The 16,247-nt window shown below is 34.3% G+C and overlaps 1 protein-coding gene across 1 annotated transcript in view; it reads left to right on the top strand.

Annotated features, from left to right (window-relative positions):
- Positions 1-15,584, top strand: part of KIF25 (kinesin family member 25) — a 97,539-nt gene extending 81,955 nt beyond the window's left edge. The window contains exons 11-15 of the mRNA XM_031937468.1: positions 682-855; positions 2,592-2,743; positions 12,240-12,434; positions 12,976-13,131; positions 15,300-15,584. Coding sequence (XP_031793328.1) covers positions 682-855; positions 2,592-2,743; positions 12,240-12,434; positions 12,976-13,131; positions 15,300-15,457 — 835 coding nt within the window. The 3' untranslated portion in view covers positions 15,458-15,584. The remainder of the gene's footprint in view (positions 1-681; positions 856-2,591; positions 2,744-12,239; positions 12,435-12,975; positions 13,132-15,299) is intronic.
- Positions 15,585-16,247: the final 663 nt, after the last annotated feature.

Here is a 16,247-nt window from a genome sequence, read left to right as displayed (position 1 = left end):
GCTTCCAAAGCCAGCTATATTTGGGTTACTTAATACAATATCCACTTTCAGTGGGTTATTGTAAACTTTTCTGGTCTGTATAAGTTACTTGATATAGGACACTTTCTTTAAATGACACAACAGAATTGTAGCTGGCTTTATCTTCTAAATATGTTTACAAAGAGATTTATATAATTTGAGCAAATGGAAAAATATTATATCATTTGCTCTAAACTCTGAGTTTATATCTTCATTTCCCTTTTTACTCCAGTAGAGTACTATTCCCATTGACATACACAAAAGAAACTGTTGGATTTGTTCTTAGCATTTTTCATAAATCTTAGCTCATTTTAGATTTGGACTTTCTGACGTTATTGTAAAGATAATAGTTTTTAATTCATTAATCTCATATTTTAATAGCCCAATTAATAACAGAAAATTCCTGGTTTAATAAAATTCATCTATATCTGCCTTCATAGTCCAGTTTTGTTCAGGGGAATAAAAGAAACATCAGCAATAAATAAATATTATTTTAAGCTCACCAACTTTATGGATCTGATGATTATAATCATTTTGTAATGAAAGCTACTGTTTTAAGTACAATTTGCTGACATTGAAGGGATGACTTTTGGTCTATTTTTTATCCTGTCTATTTTTTTTTCCTCCCTTCTCACTTCCTTTTCTCCTCCTCCCCTAACCTAGACTTCTTTCAGAAAATCAAACAGTAAACCCCAGGGTTGAAGTTTCTGTAGTTGAAATATATAATAATGAACTCTTTGACCTTCTGGCCAAGGATAGCTCTGGAATATTTGGTGTGAAGCGTGATGTAATAACGACCAAGGAAGGAAAGAGTAATGTACCTCTGTTGACCTATGAGTGAGTATATTATATAACCTCTTATTAGAAATGTTTCTTTTTCTATTAGGTGAGAAAGACACATTACATAGTGAGGGTAGAAAAAAATGCTATCTTACACATCCAGATAAGTCATGTGAAGCTTTTCATGAGTGGGGTGACAGGTATCCAAGCAAAATCATTATTACCGCCCTCCCACTCCCCAGCCCCCCATGCTATCTAACCTACTGCCACGTCATTATGGTCCAAAATTTGCTTCCAAAGTCAGCTATTTTGGGGTTACTTAATATACTATCCACTTTCAGTGGAAGGTATCTATTTTTCTTACATGGCTATACAAGTTATATAAACTTTTCTGGTTTTTATAAGTCACTTGATATAGGACACTTTCTTTAAATGACACAGAATTGTAGCTGGTTTTATCTTCTAAATATGTTTACAAAAAGATTTATATAACTTGAACAAATGTAAAAGCAATCTTATTTTAAATGAAATTAGAGGAACTTCTTATATGAAAAGATTTTTATGGTAATTCTTAGGCGGGTTAGGGGATAAAGCACTGGATGATCTAGAATCAAGAAGACTTGATTGCAAATACAGCCTCTGATACTTATTAGCTGTGACATTTTGGGCAAGTCATAGCCTCCGTCTGCCTCAGCTTTCTCCTATGTGAAATATGAATAATAATACTATCTATCTCCTAGAACTATTGTAAAGATAAAATGAGAGTAATATTTGTAAACCACATTGCAAACTTTAACAAGTTATTAAGTTATAGAAATAAAAATAATAAATGAAGAAATATTTTACTGAGCAAATAGTCATTTATAATTTATAAGCCTTATTTATCCAAATTTTCACCTCATAGATTTGCTTAAAATGGGGGCATGCCAAAATTTGAAATCTAGAGTAGACAGAAGGAAATTTTAAAATGTAGAAAGATGCAGAATTATATTTTCTCAAACAGATGAGCAGGAGCAGTAAAAATTTACTACTGTTAACTTTGTAAGTCTGCTCACATTTGTGGTACAATATTCCTTTCAGGACTTCCTCTGTTTGGTCCTATATCCCTCTTAGGTTAGTACACTTTGTGTCTCTGATTACTAATGGCACCTGTTAAAATCTAACAATAAATGCTAGGAAAAAAAGTTATTACTAAAGCAAAATAAGTGAAATAGTTGTGTGTGTGTGTGTGAGAGAGAGAGAGAGAGGGAGGGAGGGAGGAGAGAGGAGAGAGATGTGAGCCAAGATCAATGAGACTATGAATTGACAGGCAGACAAGACAGATGATAGTTGGTCTAATCTTAGCTATATATCAATCATTCTCTAAACCTTCAATAAATTTCTGTTAATCTTTCATTTGAATGAAAACCACTTTTAAAGAAGTATTAAAAGCCCAGAAGACCCATGTGAAAAATAACAGTTATGTGTGCAAACTAGAAGGAAAATTTAGACTATCCTCTCAAGATAATTGTTAAGTATATACCACAGAGCAAGTAAAATTCTTTTGGCTTTATTTATAATGTATTTTTTAATCTGGATTTTCAGTCTTATTTTTTTAAACAAACTGTCTCAATTGGCTTTTTACAATGGAATTATGTCAAGACATTTATGAGAAGTTGGAAACTGGGGTACATAGGATGACCTATCTCCCTGACTTGCCCCAGTCAAACTTAGAAGAGGGGATTATAGAACACTTTTTGATTTCTTAAAAAAAAAAAAAAAAAGCTGTTACCTAATGATGATTTATTCTTCAGGCTTGTAGAAAGTCCTGCTGAATTTATGAGACTTATCAATAAAAGTCTGCAGCTCAGAGTGAAACATCCCACACTGGTTCATGCTGATTCCTCACGTTCTCACTTGGTGGTTACAATTACTCTCACAATATCTGTCCCTTTTGATAGCTTTGGTAAGTAGAATGAACTATTTCTAAAACAATTCCTTTTTCAGTGTTTCTTCTATCACATACTAGGCACCTAACAAATGTTTATTGAACTGAAAGATAAGAAAATTTGTCCTTATTCCCTGTGAAGGTGGTTTCTCTTGCATTGTAGTCTCAGATCTCCTCAATTCTTTAAAGTCTTTTGACTCATCCCAGAATGACCTTACTATGTGAACTTAATATAGTGTCTGTGTACCCTATCTCCTGATGTATTTAGGACTCTATTCAGAGCTTCCCTAGTTTTTTTCTGATCTTGCTTCAAAATCAGACCAGGAAGCAAGATATTGGAGAAAACCTCGCTGAGAGAGCTTGCTATGGGGAAGAAGAAAGCTTATAATATCTGGCAGGTTCATACATCTTTTTTTTTTTTTTTTTTTTTTAACACTACAACATATAATTTATTTTGATTTTTTGTCATTTTGTCTTTAAATTTTATTTTTTAATATGTCTAGTATAATTTCACTCAGTTTTATATTTTAGAAAATTTAGATTTTAGACACCTATAAAACACTCAGAAGAAAGACAGTGCACATTCACTCAATTCATTCCCAAAATGATTGGCAAAGAAATTTTAGCTTCCTCTATTTTTTTTTTTTTACAAGGCCTGAATTCATCCTTTTTGAGCAACTTGGTGGCAATATAATACATTTTAAGAGAAATGGTTTCATGGGTTTCCTTTGTACATAAAAGGACTGTTCCTATTTAACTCTTAAGACAAGAGATTATATAGGTGGATGTCAGAGGGTATGAAAATAATTATTACAAAGAGTCAATGAGGATTTACTAAATGTTTACCCGTGTTAAGTATTGTGCTAAGTATTAGATACAAGAATATCCCCAATAATCCCTGTTCTAAAGGAATTAAAAATCCAATGGGGATTGGACAACTTGCAAACAACGATGTGTAAACAAGATACACATGCGCATGTGCACACACACAGAGCTAAATTGGAGAAGCAATAGCATTAAATGTAACAAGAAAGAAATGAAAATGAGGAGGGAGAGAATTAGAGACATGAGAAACAGAGAAAGTGCAAGGTCTAATTCCTCTACCATATGACAATAGTTCAAATACTTGAAATATAATTATCCTTCTTCCTTCTACCCCAAATCTTCTCCAGGACGACCATTCTCAGTTTCTTCAACCAATCTTTATATGACATATACACAAAAACTTACTATCCTAGTCACACTTCTTAGAATTGTCCTACTGTTTCCTTATCAATTGGTTCCCTCTTAGTCCTTTTTATTCTGCCTTTTCCAGTCTAAAAGTCACTTTATCAAAGCGAAATAAATGTATAGAATCATAGTTTTAGAAGTGGAAGATAGTGTAGACCATGTAATTTCACTCATATTGTTACAGATGAAAAAATGAGGCACAAAGATACTATGTTGCCTGGGGTCTCATTGGTAGTGGGGAGCAGATGTAGAATTTAAACCTAGGTCCGTCTTCATTCTACTGTCATTGGAAAGGTTCACTTCTAACATTTCACTGAATAGACTCTTCCTTCTGCTGTCCATTATTTTCATTCCATTCATTCCAAGTAGTTGTCTTATAACTTTTCTGATCTTTCTTTCCCACTCCTTCCCTCTTTCTAAAAATGAACACAGCTTTAAAAGCTTTAAAAGACCTACTCCTTAAATTTTTTTTTCTAATTACATGTAAAGATGGTTTTCAACTTTTCATTTTTGTAAAATTTTGAGCTCCAATTTCTTTTCTTCTTCCCTTTATCTATCCCCTCCCCATGCTAGTAAGCAATATGATACAGATTATATGTGTACATTCATTTTTAACATATTTCCATGTAAGTCATATTGGGAAAGAAAAATCAGAACAAAAGAGAAAAAAAAAACATAAGAAAGGGGAAAGAAAGAAAAAAGTGAAAACAGTATGCTTTGATCCATCTTCAGTCTCTATATTCTCCTTCTGGATGCAGATGACGTTTTCCATCCAAAATTTTTTGGATCACTGAATTGCTGAGAAGAGCCAAGTCTATCATGCTTGATCATCACACAATCTTGCTCTTGCTTTGTACAATGTTTTCCTGGCTTGTTTTGGATTACCCAGCATCAGTTCACATAAGTAAAAGATCCACTCTTTTTGGACATCTAGCTTTTCTCACCTGCTTGGGCTCTTTATGAGTTTTAGCATTCTTGGTAAGAGAAGAGGAGAGGGAGGGAAGGAGGGAGAGAGAGAAGAAGGAAGAGATACTAAATAGAAAAATTCCAATTTAGGATTTTCAATACATTTTTTCTGCATAGGAGTGATACTTTAAACCATTGGAATTTATAAGTTTACCAAGAGAGTATATAAACAGAAGAGACAAGAGGGCCAGATATAGATAATAATTCAACAAAGAAGACTGAGAGGAACATTCAGATAAGGATGAGGAAAATTAGAAGAAAGTCATGTCATAAAAACTCATGGGAGGCAAGAGCATTCAAAAAAGAGAAGGAAAGGAGAAAAGATCATTAGTGTCAAATGCTATAGTAAGAACGTGAAGGATAAAGACTGAATAATAGCTACTAGATTTTGTGAGAGATTATATCAGTAACCTTTGGGAGGAATAATTTCATATTTTACACAGCCAGAAAAAATAATAATAAAATTCATCTAGAAGAAAAGTCAAGAATATCAAGGGAATCAATGAAAAGAAAAAGAAGGAAACTAATCTAGCAGTAACAGATCTCAAAATGCATTACAAAGTGATAATTATCAAAACAATCTGGTACTGGCTAAGAAATAGAATGGTAGATCAGTGAAATAGATTAGATATACAATACACAGTGCTAAATGATATAATAATCTGTTTTGATAAACCTGAAGATTGACAAAAATTGCTGGGAAAATTGGAAAGCAGTTTGGGGAAAACTAGACATAGATCAACTTCTCAAGTCATATGCCAAGATAAATACAATATGAGTCCATGATTTAGACAGAGTAATATCTAGCTACCTCCCAAGTCACTTAATCCCAACTGCATCACAAACATGCATACACACAGAGAAAATGAGTAAAATATAAAAATGTAGAATAGGTGCAGTTGGCATTTTCTAAGACTTAAGCTGTCAAAGGGGAGATTACAGGACAACCATTATTAGAACTATTTCCAAAGATGAAAAAAGTAAACAACCTATATATTCTAAAATATTTATAGCAGTCATCTTTGTAGTGGCAAAGAACTGAAAAAAAAAAGAACTCATCAATAGGGAAATGGCTGAACAATTTGTGGTTTATTATTGTGATGGAATACTGTTGTGCTGTAAGAAATGATGAACTCAATAATCTTAGAAAAAATATGAAAAAATTAGCATGAAATAATGAATAGTGAAATGACCAGAAGCAAGAGAACATTGTATACAGTAACAGCAATATTGTTTTAAGAATGATTTTGAGCAATAAGTCATTTTGACTATTATCAATATCCAAGTTAACTATAAAGGACATATGAAGAAAAGATGAATCCAGAGGAAAAAAATTGATAAATAGAAGTGTGTATAGAAGAATTTTACATATGCATATCTATTTGTGTCTAATGGTAGTCATCTCTAGGATGGAAAAGAGAAGGAAAAGGAAAAAAAAGAAGAAAATTTTTATGATCTAGTTTCCTATAGCATTAAGGCTTTGAAAGAGGGAAAGTGAGAATAGAGAAGGAACAATGGTCCAGGAAATCAGGGAAGGAGGAAATGATCATACATTGCAGAGAATGAAGTTTATATTTAGGAGAGATGAGGCACAAGGAGAAATGTAATGATAGGGGGTTATGATCAGATAAAGAAATTTAAGAGTTCTCTGATCCTAATGTTTGGTGATGAGATCAAGGTTATGATCATCCATGTGTATTGCTGAGGTGAAGTAAAGATAAAGATAAGATTTTTTTTTTTTTATCATTTTTGATGAGATTAATGAACTGAGAAGCAAAGGTATTTGCATTCAAGAACTCATAGAACAGATTCAGTACCAGGCCACCATAGTTGAACCTCTTTAGATTCCTTAGAATCTTACCTGACTATTTACTTCTGTATTTTTCCAACAATGAACTCACACATTATGGGCTAGTTTGCTATTATGTTGTACAACAGGTTGTACAAATCAGTATGCACTGATGGAGCTTGTAGCCTCCTCTCAATGAAGTCACAGATCCATCAAAGCATCCAGGAAAATATATATTCCAAGATGTCCAAAGGGAAAATCTGTATAGACTTCACATGGAAGTCACTAAGATAGGAATATAGAGTAGACTTTGGAGTTCATCAAGTCCAGTAGTTATTCTTACAAGTAGGGAAACTGAGACCTCCATGGAGTTAAGTGACTTTCCTGAGACCATAGCAGAGCCAGAATACCTACCCAGATTCTCTTGATTCCCAGTTTTCCCTTGTCACACTTTGCACTGCTTTACTTATTTGGTCTCTTATGCGTGATAATATCCATTCTGTCCTGGGGGAGATTGTCATATCTAATTGATCCAAACACTTTCATAGAGCCAGAGATTGAAATCTTCTTTTACTTAACAGTTTATGTGATCTTGAGCAACTTAAACTCTGAGCTTCCGATTATCCAGACAATAGGAATATTGGGCAGAGCCAAGAAGGCAGATTATCAGGAAGAAGTATGGTGAATACTATACCAAAACTCTTCTCTGGAGAAGGAAATGACAGACCAGTCCAGTATCTCTGCCCAGAAAACCCCAAATAGGTCACAAAAAGTCAGTTGAAAATGACTGAATAGCAACAGAAAGTTTTCATGGGCCCTAGGATGTATACTGATTGAGAAACAAGTTCAAAATCAAACATCAGCTGCAAGATTCCCAAGCAGGGTCTCAGTTCAAGCTCAAATCTAATCCAGTATGTATCCTACAGAAGAATAGTCATACAGAAGAATAATAATCCAGCCTATAGTTCTTTCACTCTGAAAGAGCAGAATTGTAGCAGAGTGTAGTCTGCTGTAGCTTATACAAACCCAGGTTAGAAACTTGCAGGGTTCAGACTAGGTGTAAGGAAGGAGTGGTCAAACTTTTTCTTGAATCAGGGCATGGTGAGAGCACTGAAAGCTTATAGGTCCTCAGCCTGAGTTGTTCCTGAGAGTCAATCAAACATTCATTTTCCCTTAGAAAGCAATAACAGGACCAGTCCAGGTCTTCCCTCCAGAAGTATGCAGTATCTGGCTCCTAATATGTCAGCTAAAATCAGAAAGGCAAAAAGAATAAACAAACAACATCAATCCATCATAAAATGCTATTACAGTTACTGAGACATTCAAGACACAAACCTTTGTTTTAGAAAATAATTCCAAAACAGCTAGAAGCAAAGTGCTGAAGAAAAATACAGCTTGGACATATATTTAAGAGAATTCCTGGAAAAGGTAAATGTTTTTATAAATTAAATTAGGGTGTTAAGCAAAAAACTTGGAAAAGGAAATAAGAAGTGTGGGGGGGAAATGAAATGGAAAAAAAATTAACAATTTAGTACAAAAAATACAAAATTTTATTAAAGCACCAAACTCCCTGAAAATTAGAATGGATCAGATAGAAGATAATGACTTTATGAGACAGTGAGAAATATTAAAATCAAAAGACTGAAAAAATAGAAGAAAATGCAAGGTATTTTTTAGCAAAAATAATTAACATTGAAAACAATTTGAGCAGGAAAAAAAAAGAATCACTGGATTACCTTGAAGCTATGATCAAAGCATGGGCATTATATTTCAAAAAATCTTAAAAGAAAACTGCCCAGATCTCTTAAAACCAGAGAGCAAAGGAGAAATAGAATTTACCAGTTATCTCCTGAAAGAAATGAAAATTCATGAACATTATAGTCCAAATCCATAACTTCCAAGTGAAAGAAAAAATATCTTAAGGATCTAGAAAGAAAAAATTCAAGTAACAATAATAATTCCACATGATTTAACAATAACTATGACTACAAAAGAGTGGAGGGTTTAGAATACAATGTTCCACAACACAAAAGATAAAGGCTTACAGACAAAAGTAACCTATTCAACAAAACTAAGTATATTACTACTGTTGAAAAAATGAATTTTTAATGAAATAGAGGACTTTTAGTCATTTCTAATAAAAAGACTTGAGCTCCATAGAAACCTTGAAGTTCAAACATAGGAGTTGAACAACATAAAAATTAGTAAACACAAATAAACACTCATAAAGGAGCAAACAAAGATAGATTGCTTACCTTCTATTATGAGAAAATAGTACACATGTTCTTTCTGAACTCTATTTTTTCTATTGTCTCAACTGAGCGCTTGTCTCAATTGAGACTGGAAGAAAAACAATCCCCTTCCTTCCCCACCCTCCCTGTTACAAACATGTATAGTCAAGAAAAATTAATTTTTATATTATTCATCTCCAAAAGAAAAGTGTATGATATGCATAAACATATATATTACCATATAATGATATTCCCTCATAAATACCTCATAACTAATTCAGCCATTATCCAATTTATAGGCATCCTCTCAGATTTCAAATCTTTGCCACTTCAAAAAGAGCTATCAATATTTTTATACACCCTTAGAGTTAGTTTTGCTTAAGACTAATGTTTCCCTTAATCAATCTTCATGCTAATTTCTTCTCCCTTCTTCCTTTTCCTTTTCTCTTTTGAGTGAAAGAGCATATTCTTCTTTGTACCACCTATACTTGTGAGTTTTTGTGAGGAAAGTAGTTTGTACACTATGTAAAGTACTATAAAAATATACATTTATAATCCGCTTCAGCTTCTTTTAAGACCTTGTTCTATTATTTCCCCTAGGTCTCCAGAATCAGCAACCTCTGCAGTGGTTCATGTTCTGTCTACAACTACACTACCTGATATCTTTAAAACAAACAAAAACCTTTGACTCTCTTACCTACTTGACCTATATCTTTTTAATAATGAGATTCTCAAAGCTAATATGCCTTAACACCCCCACAGAATTTCCAGAGTAGAAGGGAGCTCAGAGGCCAACTAGTCTAGTCTAACCTGTATTTAAATATAAGAATACTTTCCCACAGCCAGCAAAATGTCAGCCAGCCTTTACTAGTAGAGCCACTATCTCGCAAGGCAACCCATTTTAATTTTTAACAAATCTAACCATTAGGAATATTTTGTTTCCTCTAATTTTTTAAACTTTATTTTTCTAATTGACATTTTCTTTCTTTCTTATCCCATTAACTCCTAATGAAAAAGAAAGAAAAACAAAATTCTTATCACAAATATTCATAGCCAAAATAAATTCTCACATTGGCCATATCATACACATACACACACACACACACACACATATATATATATATACATACATACATAAATGTGTATGTGTATTTCATCCTGTACCCTAATTTCATTACCATTCAGTAGGCATGTAATATGTTTTATCATGGAATTTTGGTTAGTCATTGCATTGTTCAGAGTCTTTAAGGTTTTCAAAGCTATTTGTCTTTACTATGTTGTTGTTTTTGCATAAATAATCCTCATTTTTTGTCATTCCAGTCCATTTATAAAAGTCTTTCCAGATTTCTCTGAAATCACTACTTTTGTTTCTTACAGTCCAATAGTATTCCATTACATTCATATACCATATTTTTTTTTAGTAATTTCCCAGATGATTGGTACCTCCTTGCTTTTTCTTTCTTTATTACCACACACAAAAAAGCTGCTATAAACATTTTTGCACATTTTTTGTGAGTTATTAGATTTTCCTACATCAAACCTAAACTTTATTCTCTTCAATGTCCACCCATGATTTCTATATCAACATGTTCTTGAAGACCAAGAACAGGACTGATCTGTCTTCCATACAACAATCACTTACATTCTGATCTCCTGTCCTTCTTTAACCACAGCACCGAAACTTCTATGGAAAGTAGTCACCAGGACCTCTAAATCATCAAGTCTAGTAGTCTTTTCTTAGCCTGAATCCTTAATTTCCACAGCATTCAGTGCTATTAGCCATTAGCCACTGCTTTCTTTTTGAAACTCCTAACTTGGCTTGTACAAGAGATTTCTGTTTCTCACCTACTTTTCTGTTCTCTTTACTGACTGTTCCCCTAAATGTACATATTCCCTAAGGTTCTATCCAATCACTTTCTAGCTCAAAAAGTAGAGCTTTATCTTCTTTTTAGGATAAAATACCATCTTCTTAGTCTGGCAAATATCACCTTTCAAAACCTGGATCCATCCTTTCTATATAGATTAATTTCACAGATTTGCCCTCTTAAAGTTCTGCATTTTATTGAAACTGGTCCACTTGCCAGACCCTACAGAGAACATTCCATTTCTCACCCTGCACATGGAATAATCTCCTTCCTGACTTCCACTTCTTAGAATTCCTAGCTTCTTTTAAAACTCAACTTAAATGCCACTCCTACACAAGCCTCAACTGAAACTTCCCAAATAGGGCTTTCCCTCCTCCCATACCTAAATTACTCTATATTTACTTTGCATATATTTTATATAAATTTATAATGATGTTGAATGAATGGGGCCATTCTTGTTTTATGTATTTCATGCCTTGCATATGATAAATGCTTAATAAATGTTAAATTGAATTTAATTGAGTTGTTTGTGTAGAGGAGCAGGACACACCCAGCAGGTAATGAAATTGGGTGCCTGTGGAAAGGCCCAAAACCAGGAACTACGTATTCCATTAAAAAATAATGCTACTGGTAAGTGAAAAGAGCTTGTATTGCTGGGGATTCTTATGATTATATTTATGTCTTTCCCTCTCTCTATATTTATTTTTGTTAAATAACACTAAAATTGCCACATTTATAGACTCTGAGATAGTTAAAGAAATACTTGAAAATGAATTGTATAACCTTAAAAAACTTGAAGAATATCATAATTATTCAACTTGGTAACAACTATTAAGCTCCTACCATGTTCAGGATCCAGTGTTAGACCCTAAAGTAGTCATTACCTTAAAAGAATAGGACAAGAAGAAATAGACTTCCATTGCAACCTAAGGAATTTAAGTTGGATGTAAAGAAATTTAAAGCTTGTTGCATTAGGTCATCAAAGAGAGTCTGTAGAATCTCTTTTTCTTGGGGTCTATAAACTTAGGATAGATTTTTTTTCTGCCTAGCAAAATTTTTCTGGTGTTAATGAAAATGGAAACATTTGCTCATACTATAACTAAACCTCTCTGGAAAACATTGTTAATTTATCTTGAGACAAGTATTGGCAATTAGAGATTAGTCTAACATCCAACAGACAAAAGATGATCCTGTCTTCCTATTTTTGCTTTTTGGCATTTTTGCCAAAAGAAACCACTAATTATGATTCCAGTTTTTATAATCCATATATAAGACATGAAGAGAATGACAGAATTTTATAGACCAGAATACACTAAATCTGTTGGCCTCTGAGCTGAAGATTCATCATCAACAGCCCTTATGAAATGAATTTTTATTTTCCCTGTTATCTTTTTTACCTCACAAAATACCAGTGTTTTTTTCCACATGTATAGCAGATCAACAATCAAGTCAAAATCTTTGTAAAGAGATACTGTGCATTACTCCTCAGAAAGTAATGAAAGGTGAGAAACCCAGCTTCTTTTCCCGAGGTCCTTCTCCAGCACCAATCCCCCTGGATCTCACAGAGCAACAGAAGCAGGTCCAAACCAAGTTACAACTTGTGGACTTGGCTGGCAGTGAATGTGTTGGTAAGTTGACCCTTCCAGAAGCGATAACCTTAGCATGACAACAATTGAACCTAACTTGTCTGCAGAATAGAGAGCTTGGATAAATGAGAGAAAAAAATAATAAAATGTTGTCTCTGTACCTTAACACCTTTTGCAGATAGTTTTTTTTCTTTTTAAAATCTTCATCACATCCTACTGGATCAACTTTTTTCTTTTTCTTTTTCTTTTCCTTTTCTTTTTACAATTGCTCTAATTTAGAAATGTTTTGAAAATTAGAGCCTGTATTATAAAATTATATAATTATAAAATCTTGATGACCAATAGTTTTAGTTGCTGACTATTTAGCTTATTTTAGAACAAAAGTTAATGGAATACATTTTAATTTAGTATGTGGAAGAATATCCTTCCTATGAAATCTTTATCCTGGTTTTTTTTTTGGGGGGGGAAGAAGATATAGTTATTTAATTATATTCTTTGTGATATTTAGCAAAAACAAAACAAAAACCCAAAGACTAAATTCAAAAGGTAAGTAAGAATCAAGTGTGGTTTTGGTTTCACTTAGGTATGTCTGGAGTGACAGGAACAGGTTTGAGGGAAACCTCGTTTATAAACCGAAGCTTAGCAGCCCTCGCTGATGTTTTGGGAGCCCTATCAGAGCACCGTGGTCATATTCCTTACAGAAACAGCAAACTCACCCACCTACTCCAAGATTCCATTGGTAATTTTCCTTTCCTTCCCCTTTCTCCTGTTTTCGTGTTCTATATCAGAAGGATATTCTGGAAGTACTCAGTATAGTCTCTGCCTACCACATAATACCAAAGTGATATTTTCATCATGCTTAGTGATGACACAGTGAACCTGGTTCTATTTTACACCTTGGAATGCTCTTTCCAGTTTCATGGAGATGCCCAAATTTAGAGACATCTCCTTTCCAGATGTTCATAGAGACTGTTAGTGCCCAACTTGTGGTAGAGTCTTCTAAACACATATTGGTCTGATCAGCCACAGTTGGACATGCTCTGTCTTGACCCCAACATAGTGATGTCACTTTGGTGCTCTTTGACTGTGAAGGACAACCACCAATGAGGATCATGGATTTAAAACTGAAAGAGGATCTTGAGGGTCATCCAATCCAACCCTCTGAATTTTTAGATGGGGAAACTGAATCCCAGAAAGGTTGTTTTGCCCACAGTCATAAAATTTATTAGGTCAAAGCCGAGAACTGGCTTTGAACTAGGTCTTCTGACCCAAATCCAACTTTCTATCATACTACTCTCTCTGTCTCTGTCTGTCTTTATCCCTGACTCTCTGTCTCTGTCTCTCTGTCTCTCTGTATCTCCGTCTCTCTCTCTCCTTTTCTCCCCTCTCTCTTCCTAATAAAATTTTTACCTGTCCTTCAAAAAAGGGCTAAGAGAAATAAGGATGTATTAAATACTTACTATGTGCCAAATACTGTACTAAGTGCTTTAAAAATATTATCTCATTTGGTCTTCACAATAATCCTGGAAGGTAGGTACTATTATGATTTCCATTTTACAATGGCAAAAACTTTGACTAACATGACTAAATCACTATGTGATTAGCCCAGGTTGACACAGCTAGTAAATGAATGGGGCAGCTAAGTGGGGCAGTGAATAGAGCACCAGCCCTGAAATCAGGAGGACCTGAGTTCAAATGTGACTCAGACACTTAACACTTCCTAGCTGTGTGACCCTGGGCAAGTCACTTAATCCCAATTGCCTCAGCCAAAAAAAAAAAAAAAAAAAAAAAAAAAAAAAAAAAAAAGAACTCCGATTCTCCTGACTCCAGGTTTTACCCCTTGTACTACCAGCTGCTTCTCGTAGCTCAGTGTTCACCTCTTCCATCAATCTTTCTCTCACTACACTTTTAATCATCTTTCAATTTCCTGGCACTTACAGTCTGCCCTGCATAGCCATTTTATGCTTTTTACTAATTGTTTTACATTGGATTTCTTGTTATTCCAAAATAGATTGTAGGAATCTTAAACACAGAGATTGTGGTTTTTTCATTGTCCATAGTGCTAGGCACATGATAGATATTTAACAACTAGTTACTGATTGAATCACTTCTCCACGGATAAATAAATTGGGTCCTCCATATTTAGGGAACATGGGGCATGGATTTGTGGCATCGTATGCAGTGATTGAACTCTACTGATTTCACCTACTTCTCTCTTTCTTTTTTTCTTCTTCCTTCTACCTTTTTACCTAACCTTTCCCCTACTCTTCCCTTTTTTTTGTATTTGCTTGCCTTGCATTCATTAGGCCAGTGAAAAAGAAATGTATGCATAATACAGGAAATTGCTTTTTTCGTCCCCTTCCCATCTCCTGGGAGAGAAGAATCATGGGAGAAGAGAATGTTCATCTTTCTCCCCTTGGTTCAGCAGATAGCTTGATGAAAAGGGTGAGGCTAAAAGAACACATAAAATAGAAAGAGTCCTCATGGAAGTGCTTTGAAGTTAAAAACACTTATGGAATGTGTTGCTGTTCTCTTCCTAGTTATTAGCAATCATGCTCTTCAAATGTCAACACAGACTTGTAGATAAAGGCTCATTAGAAGTAACACGGGAGAGGAGAATGAAGGAAGAAGTCAGACCTCTTTTTCTGCTTTCTTCTGTCCATCAGTCACCATTTTGTGAGCCTTGATGATCTTAGAAGGCTCTGTGAGATACAGAGTTGGAGCAGAGGAATAGACAGGAAGGATTTTTGATAGAATGCATTATGCTACTGAACTAGAAAGTAGAAGAAAGTGAAGAACCAGAAAGTTGGCAACAGCTCCTATTGTGCTATATTTTCTTAGATAAGCAATTATTTTCTCCATGTTTGTGTTTGTTTATTTGATTTTTATTATTATTATTATTAAAAGGAGGTGATGCAAAGTTATTGGTGATGCTCTGTGTGTCCCCTTGCCAGAAGTATTTGGCAGAAACCTTGCAGTCCCTGGGGTTTGGAAGCCGAGCACGGCAAGTTCAGAGAGTGCAAGCCAAGAGAAGAAATCTGCTTGTGTCAAGCAAATCCAAATGAGAGAGAAGATTTTAATGGATTAAAAATATTAATGAGTTCCTCATCCTGAAATGTATCTTCTTGTCAGAAAGCCATGCTTTAAAGTGTAAGCTGCCAGAAAAAAAATAAACTTTTCATTTGGACTTCATAAACATGGTTTTATTTCCAAAGAGGAGTAATAAACATTGACAAGAGCTCCCAAACAGTATCAGTAACAGATCATCAAAGAAACCATAAGCTTCAGGATTTGGAGTAGGGATGAGAGAACTAAATGAAATATTTTATCAGACTGATTTTTTCCTAAAACACCATGGTGCACTTGATGGAACCAGGAAGGGATGAGAACTGCAACTGTGAAAATAAAAACTATCATCCAACTAAGCTGAAAGGGGTAGCGGTGGGATGTGGTTGGGGAACCACCATGTAAGGTATTACAGACCTTCTTCTGCAGCATAGTTTCCAGCTATGTCACACAGTGTCACAACATTCATTTTAATTCCCTTAAAAATTAAAATCATAAATCTAACACTTTTTATGGTTACCAAATCAAATTCAACAGCAGGGGTTACAACTCCAAAAAGACTGACTTTCCTCAGGCTTTGCAAATGTCATGATTACTAACATATGTGTAACTATATTTGACCCTATATTTCCACAAAGGAGCTAGGTTTAGAAAGCATGAGGTTGTCCACATCCTCAGCCCTTGAGGAAGAGAGAATTGAGACCAAATATCCCTTCTGTACCATTCCATTTTCACAGAATGGTGTCCTCTCTTAAAATCTCAGGGTGGTTCAACTTGCCATTGTCTCTG

This window comes from Sarcophilus harrisii, chromosome 4 (genome assembly GCF_902635505.1).
Source record: "Sarcophilus harrisii chromosome 4, mSarHar1.11, whole genome shotgun sequence".
Classification (NCBI taxonomy): domain Eukaryota; kingdom Metazoa; phylum Chordata; class Mammalia; order Dasyuromorphia; family Dasyuridae; genus Sarcophilus; species Sarcophilus harrisii.
This window is presented reverse-complemented; position numbering and strand designations above follow the sequence as displayed.